Raw genomic sequence first — 21,800 nt, forward strand, 5'->3', positions numbered from 1 at the left:
TAAATTAAATCAAACCTCATTGATCCAATTAGTTATTGGTAGCCAAATTTCACACCCTCTTATTTTGTCTTTTAAACCTCTTCGTTTATAAACCGCTTTTTCCCAACGGTAGTTAGCTAGCAATTACCCCAGCCAACCGTGTACGGATGAAGGTTCTCTATCTAACCAAACTCTAGCCAGGCATAGCCTGAACACTGCCATAGCTGCGAAAAGCAGAGCGCGGTTTGGTTCAGTCGTTGCTTGGTTGCTTACCCCCAACACAATTACTTGCGGCGTGAGAGCCACCTCAAACCCCAGCATAAGCTTGATATAGATACCCACCTCAGTAACCAAAGATGTTAATCGGAGGCAGGTTGTGAACATATGTATACTATCAGCGGCAAGATATCCGCAACGAGAACAGTGTATAGCAGTAGAGCATCCCCATTTAAAGATCTGTGCTGGGGTGATGTACAAATTAAGCCAGGTTTTAAAGCATTGTACTTGCAGATTTGCAGATAAAAATGCAGTCTGACTTAGCCATAAAGAATCCTCGCATTCCCCTACCCCTGCTTGCAGCAAATCCTGCCAGCGACTAGTGAGTTTCATGAGGTCATCCCCACTATAATATTAAGTAATTTAGAAAATGTTGATATTTGTGATGGAGCCCCTATTACCGCATCCAGTAAAGGAACTCTATGATAGCTAATTGCCTTCTTAGATAAATAATCCCTCACTTGTGAATATTTGAAGAATTTTATTTTTCCTATCCCGAATTTCCTCCTAATTGCTTCAGAGCGCGTTTTATTGTCCTCCCTGAGAATACCAATAAACCTTACGCCCTTGTCCATCCATATTTTCATATATCCATCTTGAAAAGTTTCAGGCAATAGATCATTATCAGCCAAGGGGGAATATTTGTGTATCCTGTTTATTTCAAGTTTCTTCCTAACTTGTAAATGGGGCACCTAAGCTATCTTTCTCTTCAGGGGATACCTGATCAAAAATGTGCCCCTTTCAATAATAATCAACTTCTTGATCACTATCTTGAAAATCCTCAGTATATAATCTGTGATAACATTTTTGAAATGCGGTAAGGTTGACTTCAGGCTCACTTACCATATCTAAGCTAGGGTCTCTAATTTCACTGATCCGAGTTTGCCCTATTTTCTCCCTAGTGCGTACAGCAAGTAGGTGACCCCCCCGCTCACTATTCTCATTAACCCTGCTCCGCCATGCCATATACTTCCCAGTCAATTGATAGATATCTCAGTAATGGCAGATTTAGCAATAATAATCTTTGATTGGGCTGTCTCCGATTCTCCCCCTTCGGACAATACCTTAATTAATTTGGCGTCTGCCTAACCTAATACCTCATACAGGGTTTGTGACAAGATTGTATCCTTCCTTTGTGCCTCCCAGCCATACTTAGAAGTTTCTCCTCTGACCCCGGCTTTTAATGTATCCCATACTATGCTTATATTGGTACTTCCTAAATTCTCTCCAATGAACCTAGGAATCCACTCCTCAAAGTGCTGTATGTTCTCTTCTTCACTTAATAGAGCCCTATGAAATGTCCATCGTGTCTGTGAGGATTCTAGCTTGATATTTATTTCTTTCATTAAAGGATTGTGATCAGACATAACTTTGGGATATTTACTTTACTACCACTTTCTAACATGCTTTCCTCTTTTGTGCTGCTCAGGGTTCGGTGGTCAGAATTGCGAGATCAACGTTGATGACTGTCCAGGCCATAAGTGTAGGAACGGAGGGATTTGTGTGGACGGGGTGAACACCTACAGCTGCCGGTGTGCTCCGGAGTGGACTGGTAAGAAGGATTCAAAGGGAGAGGAGTCCTTGTTGGTTAGCCCCTGCCCCCTCTTCTTTACCCACAGCACCAGGAACTGCTGATGACTTGTCCTGGTTCTGAAAGCCTTGCCCCCCCACCCATCATGGTGGAAGCATTGGAGCTTGCTTTTTCATGCTATGAAAACCTTCCTATAGCGTTGTGCAGGAGTAGGGTGACATGAAATGGATACACTGTCCAAGAACCTGCAGTGAACCTGATTTGAGAAGAAGCTTCCCTTTCAGGGGGCTGCCACATGAGATTGATGGTCGCTCAAGGGAGAGCTGTGAGCCAGACTGGCACAGCACGATGGAGTCCGTTTCACAGAAAGGGAGGGTGTTTCCATGTCTTATTCAGAAGGTTAAGAACGAGGACGCCTCAGTAATATTGAGACTTTTAGGGAGGTCTGGTCCCTCAACTTACTGTGAAGCTCCTCGAAGCGCTGCTTAACCCCTTGGCCGCGGCAGTAATTCCGCCCTGGTGCTGGGGGGGAGGAGGGTCGAGCGGCACCGCCATGCTTGTGATGGAACGACTCCGTCATGAGCCAGGGGCGCGCTGTGCTCATGACGGAGTGGTTCTGTCACGGCCCGCCCGCTCATTAATTCACCTGTGGGGTATTGATGCCGCGTGGGCGGAGCGGCAGCAGCGTGACGGTACCACTTCTTCATGAGCACAGCGCGCCCGTCGCTCGTGACGGAGTGGTTCCATGCCTAGCACGGAACGGGTTAAACGCTCTGGTGCTCTAGATTTCACATTCCCTACCGTGCAAGGCGTAACAAGTATTCCAAGTCCTGAATTCTACAGGAACGCTGTGCCACCTCTTCATTTAATGGGTAAACACACAGGTTGGAGATTGTGAATAGAGTTTCACTTCTAGATGATGGTTAGATTTATATTTGACTTTAACCTTCTCGTTCCTTCATTCTCATAACTATTAGGTCAGTTCTGCACAGAAGATGTGGACGAATGCCGCCTGCAGCCCAATCAGTGCCACAACGGTGGGACCTGTCACAATACCCACGGAGGCCACACCTGCGTCTGTGTGAATGGCTGGACTGGCAGTAGCTGCAGTGAGAACATTGATGACTGTGCAAATGCCGTTTGTTTCAATGGGGCCACCTGCCATGACAGAGTGGCTTCTTTCTACTGCGAGTGTCCAATGGGGAAGACTGGTGAGTAGAGCCTCGGGGAGACTCTGGGAGCCTCCGGGAGCTAATCATAGAAAAATGTCTCTTTTCTTAGATCACTCTCCTAGCAGGTGGATTTGTGGCCGGCCTCTAGAGCTATGATGGATTTTATACTACTTCAGTTATGAGCTTTTATTTTTTCAATCTTCCAGGTCTGCTTTGCCACCTGGACGATCAATGCATCAGTAACCCATGCCACAAAAATGAAATGTGTGACACCAACCCAGTGAACGGACGTCTCATCTGCTCCTGCCCTCCTGGCCTCACTGGCGGTGCTTGTGACCAGGATTTTGATGAGTGCTCCATAGGTAAGTTAAGGTGGTCACCCTCGGAGCAGCTCTCCCTGGGCTGGCTCCGGGTTATGTCGTGCAAAAAAGGTAATTCTAATGAGAAGTATGGATTTGTGTTGATCTTCGTACTCCTATCTGAAGTATTAATTACATTTAGTTGGTAAGTGAAACCCATAGTGTAGGGACAGCTTGAGTTCTTGCCATGGCTCTTGAAGCAGAAAGTTATGGGAATTGATCTGCTTGTTTTACATCTTTGAGTTGTCTTCGGCCCTGGCCTTGCTGACCCTAAAGTGCAGAATAACCGGCCTCATCCATCCATGCATGCCTTAGCACCAGAGTCTCACTAACTTTATGTAGCAGCGTCCATCAGTGAGAAGAATGCTCTTGAGGTTGAAGGTAGAGGTGCATTCATTCTGGAAGGTTGGTAGCTCAGTTGTGGACTAGGATACCTTTAGCTGGCCAGTCTCTCATTAGAGCAGTGCAGGTTTGTTGGAAGCTCTTGCAGCTGTGGTGTCCACAGTACTGTATTTTATCTGCTGTGGAGTGGTGATGTTGTAGGATTGAAGCCCCGTCCAGTGCAAGAGCGCTGCTCTCCTCTAGAGACATCCTTCAGAAGAGCAGATGTACACCAGTAACATCGGCTGTGTTTGGGTTTCCAGAATCGTGTCCTTCATAGTGTTGAGCCGGAGAACGGCTGAGGAGTGGCGCAGATTGGGAAGATGCCAACATACCTTGTGTGCGTTTTAAACAGCATCATAGAGTGTGGAGGTATGATTTGAGTTATTAACTCGATTCCTGTAGGTAATCCTTCATCTGTAAATTGTATAGCGAATCGTAGGCACCAGATCTTGACCTACCAGGTCCCCATCCCTTGTGAGTCTCATATGTGGGTCAGAGACTGCTAGCTAATCAGTTAAAGGCCCTCCAGAATGACCCTGCCATGTCCAGGTGAGTGCTCAGAGATTAGTTTAAGAGGCCAGGCGGTCATTCCCTGGAGGGTGCAATTGTTTCAGTTGTAGTGATGAAAGAAGTTGCTGCCTCTTTCAGCAGGTGGACTTTTCTCCTTGTTTCTAGGTGTCAATCCCTGTGAGCACTTTGGAAAGTGTGTAAACACACAGGGCTCCTTCCAGTGCCAATGTGGAAAGGGGTACACGGGTCACCGCTGTGAGACCGACATTAACGAGTGCCTGTCCATGCCGTGTCAGAATAACGCCTTCTGCTTGGACCGCATTGGAGGGTTCACCTGCATCTGCATGTCAGGTAGGATATAGTGTCTGCTAGGGAGTGCCAGTGTCTCAAGACTCTCAACAGACAATGCTGCTCATCTCTATGACATTCTGTAGATTGCAAGCACACTTGACTGCATTGGAGACTTCGCCGGCATCTGCATGTCCGGTAGGATATAGTGTCTGCTAGGGAGCGCCAGTGTCTCTAGACTCTCAGCAGACGACGCTGCTCATCTACTATGACACTCTGTAGATTGTAAGCACGCTCGACTGCATTGGAGACTTTGCCTGCATCTGCATGTCAGGTAGGATATAGTGTCTGCTAGGGAGCTCCGGTTTCTCAAGACTCTCAGCAGACAACGCTGCTCATCTCTATGACATTCTGTAGATTGCAACCACACTCGACTGCATTGGAGACTTCGAGAATTTCTATCTCCTGGATCAACACCAATTTGGCTTCTGGAGTGGGCACAGCACATACAAGGCTCTCACGCACAGCTTTAACCCTCAATGCTGATCCTCGGCTCTGCTGACCAGATGAACCTCAAAACAGCTGCCATTGACCACAGCCTTACATTTTACCCGAACATTGACACATTCACTCTTAAGAACACGTGCTCCTATTCTGCTAGCTGAGACCTCTGAACATCAAACAAACGTCTGCTTGGCCACAGATCTCTAGAGAAGGTATTTGTTACACAGATGCAGTTTCTGTGGTTACTAAACAGTCTGCATGAGGTGGCCTGAAAGTGCCCCATTTTTATCAGTTCAGCAATGACTTAAGTGCACAGTCAATACTTACCACTGGTAAGACCATTCTGAGACCACAGAGTCCCGCCGCCTGAGCCTCTGTTCCTTGAAAGTAAAGCTGCTTGTACCCCAAATCCACCACTCGACAGCTCTCTGTGGTCAAAGGCCACAGACTGTCCAACCATTCTTTGCCACACATTAGAAATAATGAATCCGATTGGGCAGGGATCTGAAAGACTTCACAAAGGTCTGCATTCCTTGTGACATGCTACAATAGTGTTGAGAAAACATAATACTAAAAACAGTTGATGTTGTCTTGTACACACTCGAGACAACTGAGTTGTGTGTAGCTCATGGGCAGTTGGGCACCTCACACAACCTTTCGACAAGAGGCAAGGAAGACAGAGTAGAACAAGGAGGGAAGCTAGTTCTAGGTGAATACCCTGTTCATCAGCCTTTATTCCCCTGGCTGTCCTTCACTTGGGACTGTCAGCAATTTTAGAAGTGGTCATTTGTTCTGTACCCAAAGGGCTGACTGTGTTGACTTCACATTTGACCTCTGCTCCTCCCACAGGGTTCGCCGGCTCCAGGTGTCAGGTAGATATAGACGAGTGTGCCAGCACGCCATGCCAACATGGAGCCGAGTGTGTGGACCGCGCTAACGGATATGAATGTAGGCGTGCCAAAGGTGAGTAGAGGTGTGTAAATGTGTGTTTGTGTGCCTGCCTGTGTGTGGGGTCTAAATGTTACTAAGGAGGCTGGAGCCACACAGTGTTAAGTGACTGGAACAAATGGTCTGATGGACTCTGTGGCGACAATGCAAGCTCTTTAGATCCGATTCACATGAGTGGAATGAGGTTGAAAGGTAACAAAAATGTGCCCCTTTCAATAATAATCAACTTCTTGATCACTATCTTGAAAATCCTCAGTATATAATCTGTGATAACATTTTTGAAATGCGGTAAGGTTGACTTCAGGCTCACTTACCATATCTAAGCTAGGGTCTCTAATTTCACTGATCCGAGTTTGCCCTATTTTCTCCCTAGTGCGTACAGCAAGTAGGTGACCCCCCCGCTCACTATTCTCATTAACCCTGCTCCGCCATGCCATATACTTCCCAGTCAATTGATAGATATCTCAGTAATGGCAGATTTAGCAATAATAATCTTTGATTGGGCTGTCTCCGATTCTCCCCCTTCGGACAATACCTTAATTAATTTGGCGTCTGCCTAACCTAATACCTCATACAGGGTTTGTGACAAGATTGTATCCTTCCTTTGTGCCTCCCAGCCATACTTAGAAGTTTCTCCTCTGACCCCGGCTTTTAATGTATCCCATACTATGCTTATATTGGTACTTCCTAAATTCTCTCCAATGAACCTAGGAATCCACTCCTCAAAGTGCTGTATGTTCTCTTCTTCACTTAATAGAGCCCTATGAAATGTCCATCGTGTCTGTGAGGATTCTAGCTTGATATTTATTTCTTTCATTAAAGGATTGTGATCAGACATAACTTTGGGATATTTACTTTACTACCACTTTCTAACATGCTTTCCTCTTTTGTGCTGCTCAGGGTTCGGTGGTCAGAATTGCGAGATCAACGTTGATGACTGTCCAGGCCATAAGTGTAGGAACGGAGGGATTTGTGTGGACGGGGTGAACACCTACAGCTGCCGGTGTGCTCCGGAGTGGACTGGTAAGAAGGATTCAAAGGGAGAGGAGTCCTTGTTGGTTAGCCCCTGCCCCCTCTTCTTTACCCACAGCACCAGGAACTGCTGATGACTTGTCCTGGTTCTGAAAGCCTTGCCCCCCCACCCATCATGGTGGAAGCATTGGAGCTTGCTTTTTCATGCTATGAAAACCTTCCTATAGCGTTGTGCAGGAGTAGGGTGACATGAAATGGATACACTGTCCAAGAACCTGCAGTGAACCTGATTTGAGAAGAAGCTTCCCTTTCAGGGGGCTGCCACATGAGATTGATGGTCGCTCAAGGGAGAGCTGTGAGCCAGACTGGCACAGCACGATGGAGTCCGTTTCACAGAAAGGGAGGGTGTTTCCATGTCTTATTCAGAAGGTTAAGAACGAGGACGCCTCAGTAATATTGAGACTTTTAGGGAGGTCTGGTCCCTCAACTTACTGTGAAGCTCCTCGAAGCGCTGCTTAACCCCTTGGCCGCGGCAGTAATTCCGCCCTGGTGCTGGGGGGGAGGAGGGTCGAGCGGCACCGCCATGCTTGTGATGGAACGACTCCGTCATGAGCCAGGGGCGCGCTGTGCTCATGACGGAGTGGTTCTGTCACGGCCCGCCCGCTCATTAATTCACCTGTGGGGTATTGATGCCGCGTGGGCGGAGCGGCAGCAGCGTGACGGTACCACTTCTTCATGAGCACAGCGCGCCCGTCGCTCGTGACGGAGTGGTTCCATGCCTAGCACGGAACGGGTTAAACGCTCTGGTGCTCTAGATTTCACATTCCCTACCGTGCAAGGCGTAACAAGTATTCCAAGTCCTGAATTCTACAGGAACGCTGTGCCACCTCTTCATTTATTGGGTAAACACACAGGTTGGAGATTGTGAATAGAGTTTCACTTCTAGATGATGGTTAGATTTATATTTGACTTTAACCTTCTCGTTCCTTCATTCTCATAACTATTAGGTCAGTTCTGCACAGAAGATGTGGACGAATGCCGCCTGCAGCCCAATCAGTGCCACAACGGTGGGACCTGTCACAATACCCACGGAGGCCACACCTGCGTCTGTGTGAATGGCTGGACTGGCAGTAGCTGCAGTGAGAACATTGATGACTGTGCAAATGCCGTTTGTTTCAATGGGGCCACCTGCCATGACAGAGTGGCTTCTTTCTACTGCGAGTGTCCAATGGGGAAGACTGGTGAGTAGAGCCTCGGGGAGACTCTGGGAGCCTCCGGGAGCTAATCATAGAAAAATGTCTCTTTTCTTAGATCACTCTCCTAGCAGGTGGATTTGTGGCCGGCCTCTAGAGCTATGATGGATTTTATACTACTTCAGTTATGAGCTTTTATTTTTTCAATCTTCCAGGTCTGCTTTGCCACCTGGACGATCAATGCATCAGTAACCCATGCCACAAAAATGAAATGTGTGACACCAACCCAGTGAACGGACGTCTCATCTGCTCCTGCCCTCCTGGCCTCACTGGCGGTGCTTGTGACCAGGATTTTGATGAGTGCTCCATAGGTAAGTTAAGGTGGTCACCCTCGGAGCAGCTCTCCCTGGGCTGGCTCCGGGTTATGTCGTGCAAAAAAGGTAATTCTAATGAGAAGTATGGATTTGTGTTGATCTTCGTACTCCTATCTGAAGTATTAATTACATTTAGTTGGTAAGTGAAACCCATAGTGTAGGGACAGCTTGAGTTCTTGCCATGGCTCTTGAAGCAGAAAGTTATGGGAATTGATCTGCTTGTTTTACATCTTTGAGTTGTCTTCGGCCCTGGCCTTGCTGACCCTAAAGTGCAGAATAACCGGCCTCATCCATCCATGCATGCCTTAGCACCAGAGTCTCACTAACTTTATGTAGCAGCGTCCATCAGTGAGAAGAATGCTCTTGAGGTTGAAGGTAGAGGTGCATTCATTCTGGAAGGTTGGTAGCTCAGTTGTGGACTAGGATACCTTTAGCTGGCCAGTCTCTCATTAGAGCAGTGCAGGTTTGTTGGAAGCTCTTGCAGCTGTGGTGTCCACAGTACTGTATTTTATCTGCTGTGGAGTGGTGATGTTGTAGGATTGAAGCCCCGTCCAGTGCAAGAGCGCTGCTCTCCTCTAGAGACATCCTTCAGGAGAGCAGATGTACACCAGTAACATCGGCTGTGTTTGGGTTTCCAGAATCGTGTCCTTCATAGTGTTGAGCCGGAGAACGGCTGAGGAGTGGCGCAGATTGGGAAGATGCCAACATACCTTGTGTGCGTTTTAAACAGCATCATAGAGTGTGGAGGTATGATTTGAGTTATTAACTCGATTCCTGTAGGTAATCCTTCATCTGTAAATTGTATAGCGAATCGTAGGCACCAGATCTTGACCTACCAGGTCCCCATCCCTTGTGAGTCTCATATGTGGGTCAGAGACTGCTAGCTAATCAGTTAAAGGCCCTCCAGAATGACCCTGCCATGTCCAGGTGAGTGCTCAGAGATTAGTTTAAGAGGCCAGGCGGTCATTCCCTGGAGGGTGCAATTGTTTCAGTTGTAGTGATGAAAGAAGTTGCTGCCTCTTTCAGCAGGTGGACTTTTCTCCTTGTTTCTAGGTGTCAATCTCTGTGAGCCCTTTGGAAAGTGTGTAAACACACAGGGCTCCTTCCAGTGCCAATGTGGAAAGGGGTACACGGGTCACCGCTGTGAGACCGACATTAACGAGTGCCTGTCCATGCCGTGTCAGAATAACGCCTTCTGCTTGGACCGCATTGGAGGGTTCACCTGCATCTGCATGTCAGGTAGGATATAGTGTCTGCTAGGGAGTGCCAGTGTCTCAAGACTCTCAACAGACAATGCTGCTCATCTCTATGACATTCTGTAGATTGCAAGCACACTTGACTGCATTGGAGACTTCGCCGGCATCTGCATGTCCGGTAGGATATAGTGTCTGCTAGGGAGCGCCAGTGTCTCTAGACTCTCAGCAGACGACGCTGCTCATCTACTATGACACTCTGTAGATTGTAAGCACGCTCGACTGCATTGGAGACTTTGCCTGCATCTGCATGTCAGGTAGGATATAGTGTCTGCTAGGGAGCTCCGGTTTCTCAAGACTCTCAGCAGACAACGCTGCTCATCTCTATGACATTCTGTAGATTGCAACCACACTCGACTGCATTGGAGACTTCGAGAATTTCTATCTCCTGGATCAACACCAATTTGGCTTCTGGAGTGGGCACAGCACATACAAGGCTCTCACGCACAGCTTTAACCCTCAATGCTGATCCTCGGCTCTGCTGACCAGATGAACCTCAAAACAGCTGCCATTGACCACAGCCTTACATTTTACCCGAACATTGACACATTCACTCTTAAGAACACGTGCTCCTATTCTGCTAGCTGAGACCTCTGAATATCAAACAAACGTCTGCTTGGCCACAGATCTCTAGAGAAGGTATTTGTTACACAGATGCAGTTTCTGTGGTTACTAAACAGTCTGCATGAGGTGGCCTGAAAGGGCCCCTTTTTTATCAGTTCAGCAATGACTTAAGTGCACAGTCAATACTTACCACTGGTAAGACCATTCTGAGACCACAGAGTCCCGCCGCCTGAGCCTCTGTTCCTTGAAAGTAAAGCTGCTTGTACCCCAAATCCACCACTCGACAGCTCTCTGTGGTCAAAGGCCACAGACTGTCCAACCATTCTTTGCCACACATTAGAAATAATGAATCCGATTGGGCAGGGATCTGAAAGACTTCACAAAGGTCTGCATTCCTTGTGACATGCTACAATAGTGTTGAGAAAACATAATACTAAAAACAGTTGATGTTGTCTTGTACACACTCGAGACAACTGAGTTGTGTGTAGCTCATGGGCAGTTGGGCACCTCACACAACCTTTCGACAAGAGGCAAGGAAGACAGAGTAGAACAAGGAGGGAAGCTAGTTCTAGGTGAATACCCTGTTCATCAGCCTTTATTCCCCTGGCTGTCCTTCACTTGGGACTGTCAGCTGGTTTTAGAAGTGGTCATTTGTTCTGTACCCAAAGGGCTGACTGTGTTGACTTCACATTTGACCTCTGCTCCTCCCACAGGGTTCGCCGGCTCCAGGTGTCAGGTAGATATAGACGAGTGTGCCAGCACGCCATGCCAACATGGAGCCGAGTGTGTGGACCGCGCTAACGGATATGAATGTAGGCGTGCCAAAGGTGAGTAGAGGTGTGTAAATGTGTGTTTGTGTGCCTGCCTGTGTGTGGGGTCTAAATGTTACTAAGGAGGCTGGAGCCGCACAGTGTTAAGTGATTGGAACAAATGGTCTGATGGACTCTGTGGCGACAATGCAAGCTCTTTAGATCCGATTCACATGAGTGGAATGAGGTTGAAAGGTAACCGTTACCCTGTATACATCAGTGCTTGATTTACGGATCACAAGTGCGTATTTCACTCAGTCAGTTGAGTAATAGGATTGCCACTATTCGCAATGATAGAAAATGATGAAATTGGTGCAGTAACCCCTACATTAAACGTTATTTGTCTGCATGAATCGTAATTATGGAGCCACTGGTTGTGCATAATGTAGATCTCAAGGGGTAGATTTACAAGCCCCGTGCGCCACCATTGTGTCACTTTTGTGACGTCCTGGCGGCACATTTCACTTCTCCATACTTACAAGGAGAGGAAAAGCCAACCTGTGTGACTTTTCCTCTCCATGTAAATACAGCCCCTTAACACGCAGCAGTTTGCGTGGACGAGGCGTTCCATAGGTGTTGCGGTGGGTGTTCCCTCGCAGCACCCATGGACCCAGACACATTTCCAGTTTTATGAGCAATCGTTAATCTGGAAATGCTTGTCAATGCTATGCCTCCCCAGGGGAGGCGTGGCGAGGCACAACGAGGAGAATTATTTTAATTTCTCCTTGTTTTTTCCTCTTTCAAAGCGTGCTGCATTCTCCAGCATGTATTGAAAGAGGAAACCACCTCAATTGATTGTTTTTGTGCAGGAAGGCGCCCCTTCCTGCACAGAAACAATCCTCCCATGACGCAGGCATGCTTGCGCCATGGTTCAAGGGTGCCTGCGACGGCGCATTGCAGCAGTTTTTGCACCAGCGCAGTGGGAAGCACAGAGATGCAACATGTTGTAAATATGTCGCATCCCTGTGCTTCGAAAGTAACGCAGCACGGCACAGCAAAATGACTTGCAGCATCGCGCCGCTGTTAGTTTCTTATAGATCTGACCCCTAGTCGTTAGACTCGGAATTGCATCCCATCACACGTGAACCGCTGGAGTGTTGACATAAAGCCTGCAATGCGCCTGATCAGCTTTCTTCATTCTTCCGTTCAAGGGCTGTGAAGTCAGAGCGGTGACTGGAGAAGAACAAGGACCCCCATGGAGCGCGTGAGGACCAGGAATGGAGCCGCAGGATGTTTGACTGTTTCTGAAATAGGTCACACAGAAGACTACCATTCTTGTATCGCTCCTTTTCAAACCCTATTTGAAGATTTGCAAGTCTTGCCATCAAGAGAATAACCTCTGTTTTGCTGTTAGTGTGATCAGCAGGACACAAGGATATACTCGCGCACAGCTTTAATCTTCATCCTGCAGGAACCATGATGGGACCAGAAGGGAGGTTTGTGCTCATTTCAGGGCTCAAGGCTTCAAAATGCATAAACATGGTCTTTGCTTCTTACACACAGGTGTTGCAGCTGATGTAAATAAATAATGATTTCTCATGGACGTGGACAGTTTTAAAATGTGAACAAAAGAAGAATGGAAGATTTAAGGGAACATGGTCTTTGGCCTGCTTCCCACAGGACCTAACCCAGCGGGAACGCATAAGCTGAGGAAAGCGTCCACGTGTGTGGGTTATTGTCCTTCAGATATGGAGTCACCCTTTGCATGCTTATTGTCAAAGCCCAGGTTTTTCATCCAAGGAGGATGGTGTGTCTGGCCCAACCAACCAATACATGGCAGTTATGTACTGCTTGGTACTCTATAATGAGGTGCAGGCTGCAAAACAGCTGTTGGTGGTTAAGTATCTCTTGTCCACAAGAAATAAACCAAGGTGTCTAGGCAGCAAGAATTGTGTATCTTAGCAGGGCTCGCAATGCTGTGGCTAGATACTCGAGAAGTGTGGTAAGAGCCTTTTGGTTTTTAATCATGAGAGGAAGTTTGTGAGATGGTTTGAGACTCTACAGAACACACGAAAGGCTGTATCCTCTCCTGCTTGGACTGCAGAAGACCATGTGCAGATTGAATGTTGTCTTCGAAGGATTTTTTGTCTACGAAGGGCTCTGTGTCTACGGAGGGCTCTGTGTCTACCTTGTCAGCTGTTATTCGACCTTTGCATGCGCTGTGTGCGCCTCAGGACTAGAGCTGCTGCTCGTTTTTAAAATTACCTCGCTTTCATTTTATTTGCATTTATTTACATTTTCCCCTGTTTTTAAAGTGCGCCTGGCCCTCACCTGCACTCTAACTTTTGGGAACCACACCGCTGTTGGGCGGGTCCGCTTCCTCGCGTAATTTCTTCCTAGTAGCGCCATATTGGAAGTACTTTGTGCCGCTTTTCGGCGCTAGCAGGTAGGCTTCACGCTCTAGTCGTCAGAAGGACGCTAGGCGTGTACTTAAGTCAGTCATGCAGACGCGCAGCGGGGACGCCTGATTGATGCCGGAGTTACGCCAGAGTTCAGCCCGTCTGCGCCCGTCCGCGCTGAGGACGCGCTGCAGGATGGGCTGGACCCTGGGACTTCCGACGTATTCATGTCCCCCACCCGGGATGATTTGTATTGCAACCTCTTGTCACTGAGACCCCCTGCGCTCTGCTGTCATCATCGGTTTAGACCTGAGGTATTGCTTCATGCCCGTGCGTTTCCTTCCTGTAATATTTCTTTCAATTGATCAATTCAGGCCCGTATGCATCCTACCCCTTCTGCGCTTGTTAGTCATATCTCCCAATCCAAACAGGGCTTCTTGATCAATGCACGCTCTTTGATCAGACATGGGATTGAATTTCACGACTTTGTTAGCACGAGGCATCCGGACTGGGTCTTTGTTACCGAGACGTGGGCCTCTGACTCCTCTGGCCATGATCTGCTTTTGGCCATACCTGAAGGATACACCCTCCTACGGTTAGATAGAGAACGCTGTAGAGGTGGTGGAATAGCTATTCTTTTTAAATCTACTCTCTCTTGCACCATAAAACCCCTATCGGTTCCTACTGACCCCTTTGAGGCCCTATACTTTTGTATTGTGCATGCTCCTTCGAGCTCTTTTTCTGGTATTTTACTTTATAGGCCCCCCGGGTCCAGAGCTAACTTTTGCCCAGAACTCTTTAGAATTCTGGAACCCTATTTTGGTAGACCACATCTTACCATTTTGGGGGATATCAATTTCCACTTAGAGGATTTGGCCTTGAAAGATACCTCCTCTTTGCTTAATTCTTTGGAGGCATGCGACTTTGTCCAAAGAGTTCTCCACCCGACCCATAAGGCGGGGCACATCCTTGACGGGATTTTTTCTAACGACTCTAGACTAGTTGTTGGAACGCCGGTACCGATCACCTGGTCCGACCACCTAGCAGTCCCATTGTCCCTAGACATCCCCTGCTCTGATGTTGACTTGGGCACTCGCAAAAAACACTCTAAAAGGAGCTTCAGAAATTTTACTAATGAGGCTCTCGCCCCTTTTATTCTTAACACCAATATTACAACTCAGCGGAAGGTGGATGAGTCGGCTCAAGAACTCACTGATGCTATCACCAGAGCCGCTGATGAACTAGCCCCTCCCTCCTTGAAATCTGTAGTTCGACAGAAGCCAACTGCCCCTTGGTTCTCAACCGACTTGAGGCTTCTTAGACAAAAATGCAGACAGAAGGAACGTGGGTGGCATAAATCCTGGGATCCCAAAGATCGAGAAGGCTATAAGAGCCTGTTACGAGAGTACAAAAATAGAGTCATTAAGGAAAAACAGGACTATTTTTCCAACCTAACCTGTTCTTTAACATCCTCTAAAGAGCTCTTTAAAATTGTGGACTCACTGTGCTCTCTCCAGGTACCAGACCCAGTGGTTGCCTCACAGGAGCTATGTAACGATATATCAGACTTCTTCTACAAAAAAATAGATGATATCTACATAGCTCTACAGTCACAGAGGAACTCTCTGAGTTCTGAGGACTTTTCTCGAATTAAACTGCTGGAATCTTGGAATAGAGACATCCCCCAGTCCCTTGAACATTTCCCTGCTCTTTCTTTGGAGGGACTTAATAGCCTGTTGGACAAAACGAAATCGTCTTCCCCACTTGATCCAGTTCCTTTGAAACAACTAAAGAACTGTAGGGATATCATTCTTCCTCCGATGCTGGAAGTAATGAATGGAGCCTTGGAACAAGGCATTTTTCCGTCACTTTGGAAGAAAGCCATTGTAAAGCCGCTGCTGAAAAAGACCACCTTAGACCCCGGAGTACTGAAGAATTTCAGACCCATCTCTCTTCTGCCGGCCCCTGCCAAGATGTTGGAGACCCATCTGAACCTTCATCTTTCGAACTTCCTTGATGCCTCAGGTTTCTTGGACGGGTCCCAACATGGCTTTAGAAAGCTGCATAGCACGGAGTCTGCCCTGACTAAAGTCATGGATAACATCCGCAGAAAAGTGGATTTGGGTCAAACCACCGTACTGGTGCTGCTGGACCTTACAGCGGCATTCGACACCCTGTCTCCCCTTACTTTAACATCCAGGTTAAGGGAGGCAGGGGTAGAAGGACCGGCCCTCGGTCTCCTGAGCTCCTTCTTACACCAACGAGAGCAGCGTGTCATGCTAGGTGAGTACCTCTCCCCTGCTAAGTCTTTGCAATGTGGGGTACCACAGGGGTCGGCATTGAGCCCGACCCTGTTCAACATCTACGTGGCCCCCCTTGCAAGACTAGTAAGATCTCAGGGGATGGAGGTAGTGTCGTATGCCGACGACACGCAGATTATGGTATCCCTGACCCACTCTGTGAACGAAGCCGCGTCAAACTTTAGGGCCTGCATGCAACTTGTTGCAGAGTAGATGATTTCCAACTCCCTAAAGCTGAACGGGGATAAGACAGAGGTCCTGGTCTTTGGCAAAGATCAGAGCATGTGGTCAGGTGAGTGGTGGCCTCCTTCTTTAGGCAGCTGCCCCACACCCACACAATCTGCCAGGAACCTTGGCGTCATCTTTGACACCCAGCTCTCTATGGAGCTTCAGGTCAACAGAACGGTGGATACCTGTTGGGGCGTCATCAGGACCCTGAAAAGGATCGTCCATTATCTTTCCCCACAGGCACGGAAACAGGTGGTGATCGCCCTTGTTGGCTCAAGGCTCGATTACTGTAACTCACTGTACGCCGGGGCCAACAAGGGCCTTCTGCAGCGCCTGCAGGTTATACAAAATGCGGCAGCGCGGTTTGCTCTTGCCCTGCCTTGGTTGGCATCTATGACCTTGGCGAGGAAGAATCTTCATTGGCTCCCTATTCCCTCAAGGATCACGTTTAAACTCCTCTGCCTAACATATAAGGCTTTAACTGCAGGCTCGGCTGATGCCCTTGGATCCCTACTTACTAGATATGTTCCGAACAGATGCCTACGTTCCAGTGAGCTTAATCAACTGGTAACCCCTCGAGCCAAGAAGGCTAGATGGGGGAGCAAAGCTTTTTCCATACTGGCACCTCAGATGTGGAACTCACTCCCCCTGGAGATCAAGTTACTGCCTTCTCTCGACCTCTTTAGGAAGTCACTGAAAACTTGGCTTTTTATTAAAGCATACCAGTAAGCTCTGTTTCTGTCTGCTAACAGCCTGTTATTTGCCTTAGGCGCCTTGACGCCCACTGGGCATAGCTGCGCATTACAAATGCCATTTCATTCATTCATTCATTCAGGGCTCTGTGTCTACAGAGGGCTCTGTGTCTACGGAGGGCTCTATGTCTAAGGAGGGCTCTGTGTCTAAGATGGGCTCTGTGTCTAAGATGGGCTCTGTGTCTAAGATGGGCTCTGTGTCTAAGGGGGGCTCTGTGTCTAAGGGGGGCTCTGTGTCTAAGGGGGGGCTCTGTGTCTAAGGGGGGGCTCTGTGTCTAAGGGGGGGCTCTGTGTCTAAGGGGGGCTCTGTGTCTAAGGGGGGCTCTGTGTCTAAGGGGGGCTCTGTGTCGCAGAAGGGCTCTGTGTCGCAGAAGGTCTCTGTGTCGCAGAAGGGCTCTGTGTCGCAGAAGGGCTCTGTGTCGCAGAAGGGCTCTGTGTCGCAGAAGGGCTCTCTGTCTAAGAGGGGCTCTGTGTCTAAGAAGGGCTCTGTATCTGTGTCTCAAAAGGGCTCTTTGCCTAAGAAGGGCTCTGCGTGTACAAAGGGCTCTGTGTCTAAGAAGGGCTCTGTGTCTAAGAAGGGCTCTGTGTCTAAGAAGGGCTCTGTGTCTAAGAAGGGCTCTGTGTCTCAGAAGGGCTCTGTGTCTAAGAAGGGCTCTGTGTCTAAGAAGGGTTCTGTGTCTATAAAGGGCCCTGTGCCTCAGAGGGGCTATTTGTCTAAGGAGGACTCTGTATCTTTGAAGGGCTCTGTGTCTCAGAAGGGCTCTGTGTCTCTGAAGGGCTGTGTCGCAGAAGGGCTCTGTGTCGCAGAAGGGCTCTGTGTCGCAGAAGGGCTCTGTGTCGCAGAAGGGCTCTGTGTCGCAGAAGGGCTCTGTGTCGCAGAATGGCTCTGTGTCGCAGAAGGGCTCTGTGTCGCAGAAGGGCTCTGTGTCGCAGAAGGGCTCTGTGTCGCAGAGGGCTCTGTGTCTCAGAAGGGCTCTCTGTCTAAGAAGGGCTCTGTGTCTAAGAAGGGCTCTGTATCTGTGTCTCAAAAGGGCTCTTTGCCTAAGAAGGGCTCTGCGTGTACGAAGGGCTCTGCATGTACAAAGGGCTCTGCATGTACAAAGGGCTCTGTGTCTAAGAAGGGTTCTGTGTCTATAAAGGGCCCTGTGCCTCAGAGGGGCTATTTGTCTAAGGAGGACTCTGTATCTTTGAAAGGCTCTGTATCTCAGAAGGGCTCTGTGTCGCAGAAGGCTCTGTGTCTCCGAAGGGCTCTGTATCTGTGTCTCAAAAGGGCTCTTTGCCTAAGAAGGGCTCTGTGTCTAAGGAGGGCTCTGTGTCTAAGAGGGGCTCTGTGTCTCAGAAGGGCTCTTTGCCTAAGAAGGGCTCTGTGCCTAAGAAGAGCTCTGTGGCTAAGAAGAGCTCTGTGTCTAAGAAGGGCTCTGTGTCTAAGAAGGGCTCTGTGTCTAAGAAGGGCTCTGTGTCTAAGAAGGGCTCTTTGTCTAAGAAGGGCTTTGTGTCTACAAAGGGCTCTGTGTCTAAGAAAGGCTCTGTGTCTAAGAGGGGCTCTGTGTCTATGAAGGGCTCTGTGTCTAAGAGGGGCAACAGAGATGCAGAAAGAGGAAAGTTAGGTGCAGAAAGAGTGGAAAAGGGTGCAGAAAGAGGGAAGCGGGTACATAAAGAAGCAAGAGAAGTGCAGAAAGAAGCAACAGAGGTGCAGAAAGAGGCAGGAGAGGTGCATAAAGAAGCAAGAAAACTACAGAAAGAAGTAACAAAGGTGCAGGAATAGGAAAGAGAAGAACAGAAAGAAGCGAAGAGGTGCAGAAAGAGAAAGAAAGGTACGGAAAGAAGCAACAGAAGTGCAGAAAGAGGCAAGAGAAGGCCAGAAAGAAGCAAGGGGAGTACAGCAAGAGGTAAGAAAATTCCTGAAAGAAGCAGGAGAGGTGCTAAAAGATGTACGGAAGTGCAGAAAGAAACAAAAGAAGTGCAGAAAGAAGCAACAGAGTTGCTGAAAGAGTCAACAGAAGTGCAGAAAGACGGAAGAGAGATGCACAAAGAGACAAAAGAGGTGCAGAAACTGGGAAAACAAGTGCAAAACGAGGCAAGAGGAGTGCAGAAAAAAGAAACAGAAATGCAGAAAGAGACAAGAGAAGCATAGAAAGAAGTAGCAGAAATGCAGAAATAGGCAAGATAAGTGCAGACAGAGGCAAGAGATATGCAAAAAGAGGCAAGAGAGGTACAGAAAGCAGGAGAGGTGCTAAAAGATGTACGGAAGTGCAGAAAGAAACAAAAGAAGTGTAGAAAGAACCAACAGAGGTGCATAAAGAGACAAGAGAGGTGTAGAAAGAGGTAATAGAAGTGCATCAAGAGGCAAGAGAGCTACAGAAAGAGGGAAGAGAGGTGCAGAAAGAGGCAATAGGGGTGCAGAAAGAAGCACTAAATGTGCAGAAAGAAGCAAGAGAAGTTCAGAAAGACAACATAGGTGCAGAAAGAGGCATGAGGGGTACAGAAAGAGGCAAGAGAAGTGCAGAAAGAAGTACCAGAGGCGCAGAAAGAGGCGAGAGGTGCAGAAAGAGGGGAAAGGAATGCAGAAAGAGGGAAAGGGAGTGCAGAAAGAAGCAACTAAGGTGCAGAAAGAGAGAAGAGAAGAGCAGAAAGAAGCAAGTGAGGTGAATAAAGAGGCAAGAGAACTGCAGAAAGCGGGAAGAATGGTGCTAGAGGGGTGCAAAAAGAAGCAAGAGAGGTACAGAAAGAAGCAAGAGAAGTGCAGAAAAAAGCAACAGAGGTACAGAAAGAGGCAACAGAAGTGCAGAAAGAGGCACAAAAAGAATCGAGTGGTGCAGAAAGAGGGAAGACGAGTGCAGAAAGAGGCAAGAGGGGTGCAGAAAGAAGCATTAGAAGTGCAGAAAGAGGCAAGAAAAGTGCAGAAAGAGGCAAGGGAAGTGCAGAAAGAATAGCAGGTGCAGAAAGTGGCAAGAGAAGTGCAGAGAGAGGCACGAGGGGTATAGAAAGTAGCAAGAAAGGTACAGAAAGAACCAAGAGAAGTACAGAAAGAAGCAAGAGGAGAGCAGAAAGAGGCAAGAGAAGTACTGACAAAGGCAAGAGCGGTGCAGAAAGAAGGAACAGAGGTGCAGAAATAGGGAAGAGCGGTACAGAAAGAGGCAAGAGAGCTGTAGAAAGCAGCAAGAGAAGTACAGAAAGAAGCCAGAGAACTACAGAAAGAACCAAAATAGGTGCATGAAGAAGCGAGAGGAGTAGAAAGAGGCAAGAGACGTACAGAAAGAGGAAAGAGAGGTGCTGAAAGAGGCAAGTGAGTTACAGAAAGAGGGAAGAGGAGTACAGAAAGAGGGAAGAGGGAAGAGGAGTGCAGAAAGAGGCAATAGGGGTGCAGAAAGAAGCAATAGAGGTGCAGCAAGAAGCAACAGAAGTGAAGAAAGAAGCAAGAGAGGTGCAGAAAGAGGAAATAGAACTTCAGAGAGAAGCAAGAGAGATGCAGAAAGAGGCATGAGAGGTACATGAGGAAGAAAGAGAGCTGCAGAAAGAGGCAAGAAAACTGCAGAAAGAGGGACGAATTGTGCAGAAAGAGGTTACAGGGGTGCAAAAAGAAACAAGAGAGGTACAGAAAGAAGCAACACAAGTACAGAAAAAAAACAACAATCATGGGTGCAGAAATATGCAAGAAAGGTGCAGAAAGAGGGAAAGGGAGTGCAGAAAGAGGCAAGAGGGGTACAGAAAGAGAACAGAGAAATGCACATAGAGGAAAGAGGGGTGCAGAAAAAAGCAAATGAAGTACAGAAAGAGGCAACAGAGGTGAAGAAAGAGGCAAGAGAGGTACAGAAACAGGCGAGAGAAGTACAGAAAGAAGGAAGAGAGGTGTAGAAATAGGGAAAAGGGATACAGAAAGAGGCAGGAGAGGTGCTTAAAGAGGCAAGTGACCTACAGAAAAGAGGGAAGACAAGTGCAGAAAGTGGCAATAGGGGTGCAGAAATAAGCAATAAAGGTGCAGAAAGAAGCAAGAGAAGTTCAGAAAGAAGCAACAGAGGTGCAGAAAGAGGCATGAGGGGTACGGAAAGAGGCAAAAGAAGTACAGAAAGAAGCATCAGAGGTGCAGAAAGAGGCGAGAGGTGCATAAAGAGGAAAAAGGAATGCAGAAAGAGGGAAAGGGAGTGCAGAAAGAGGCAAAAAGGATACAGAAAGAAGCAGAAGTGCAGAAAGAAGCAACAGAAGTACAGAAATGGGGAAGAGAAGAGCAGAAAGAAGCAAGCGAGATGCATAAAGAGGCAAGAGAACTGCAGAAAGAGGGAAGAATGGTGCAAGAGGGGTGAAAAAAGAAGCAAGAGAGATACAGAAAGAAGCAATAGAAGTGCAGAATGAAGCAACAGAGGTGCAGAATGAAGCAACAGAAGTGCAGAAAGAGGCAAGAGAGATGCACAAAAAGATAAGAGTGGTGCAGAAAGAGGAAAGACAAGTGCAGAAAGAGGCAAGAGGGGTGCAGAAAGAAGCAAGAGAAGTACAGAAAGAGGCAAGAGAAGTGCAGAAAGAATAACAGAGGTGTAGAAGGAGGCAAGAGAAGTACAGAAAGAGGAAAAGAGGTGCTGAAAAAGGCAAGTGAGTTACAGAAAGAGGGAAGACAAGTACAGAAAGAGGCAAGGGGGTGGAGAAAAAAGAAAGAAGTGCAGAAAGAGGCAAGAGAAGTACAGAAAGAGGGAAGAGGGGTGCAGAGACAGACAAGAGAGGTGCACAAAGAGGAAAGAGAGGTGCAGAAAGAGGCAAGAGAAGTGCAGAAAGAGGGGTACACAAAGAGGCAAGAGGGATGCAGAAAGAAGCAACTTAAGTACAGAAAGAGGCAACAGAGATGCAGAACGAGGCAAGAGAGGTACAGAAACAGGCTAGAGAAGTACAGAAAGAAGAAAGAGAGGTGTAGAAATAGGGAAAAGGGATACAGAAAGAAGCAAGAGCGGTGCAGAAAGAAGCAACAGAAGTGCAGAAAGAAGCAGGAGAAGTGTAGAAAGAACCAACAGAGGTGCATAAAGAGACAAGAGAGTTGTAGAAAGAGGTAAGAGAAGTGCATAAAGAGGCAAGAGAGGTG

General features: G+C 47.8%; 1 protein-coding gene across 1 annotated transcript in view; it reads left to right on the plus strand.

Moving 5' to 3' along the window:
* The window catches only part of LOC147736772 (uncharacterized), a 56,228-nt gene extending 43,569 nt beyond the window's left edge, over positions 1–12,659 (plus strand). Inside the window, exons 6-16 of the mRNA XM_086952696.1 lie at positions 1,685–1,807; positions 2,764–2,997; positions 3,165–3,320; positions 4,377–4,562; positions 5,853–5,966; positions 6,852–6,974; positions 7,931–8,164; positions 8,332–8,487; positions 9,544–9,729; positions 11,021–11,134; positions 12,268–12,659. Of these exons, the coding sequence (XP_086808822.1) occupies positions 1,685–1,807; positions 2,764–2,997; positions 3,165–3,320; positions 4,377–4,562; positions 5,853–5,966; positions 6,852–6,974; positions 7,931–8,164; positions 8,332–8,487; positions 9,544–9,729; positions 11,021–11,134; positions 12,268–12,275 (1,634 nt within the window). The 3' untranslated portion in view covers positions 12,276–12,659. The remainder of the gene's footprint in view (positions 1–1,684; positions 1,808–2,763; positions 2,998–3,164; positions 3,321–4,376; positions 4,563–5,852; positions 5,967–6,851; positions 6,975–7,930; positions 8,165–8,331; positions 8,488–9,543; positions 9,730–11,020; positions 11,135–12,267) is intronic.
* Positions 12,660–21,800: the final 9,141 nt, after the last annotated feature.

The sequence above is a fragment of the Lissotriton vulgaris genome, chromosome 1_2 (genome assembly GCF_964263255.1).
Source record: "Lissotriton vulgaris chromosome 1_2, aLisVul1.2, whole genome shotgun sequence".
Taxonomy (NCBI): domain Eukaryota; kingdom Metazoa; phylum Chordata; class Amphibia; order Caudata; family Salamandridae; genus Lissotriton; species Lissotriton vulgaris.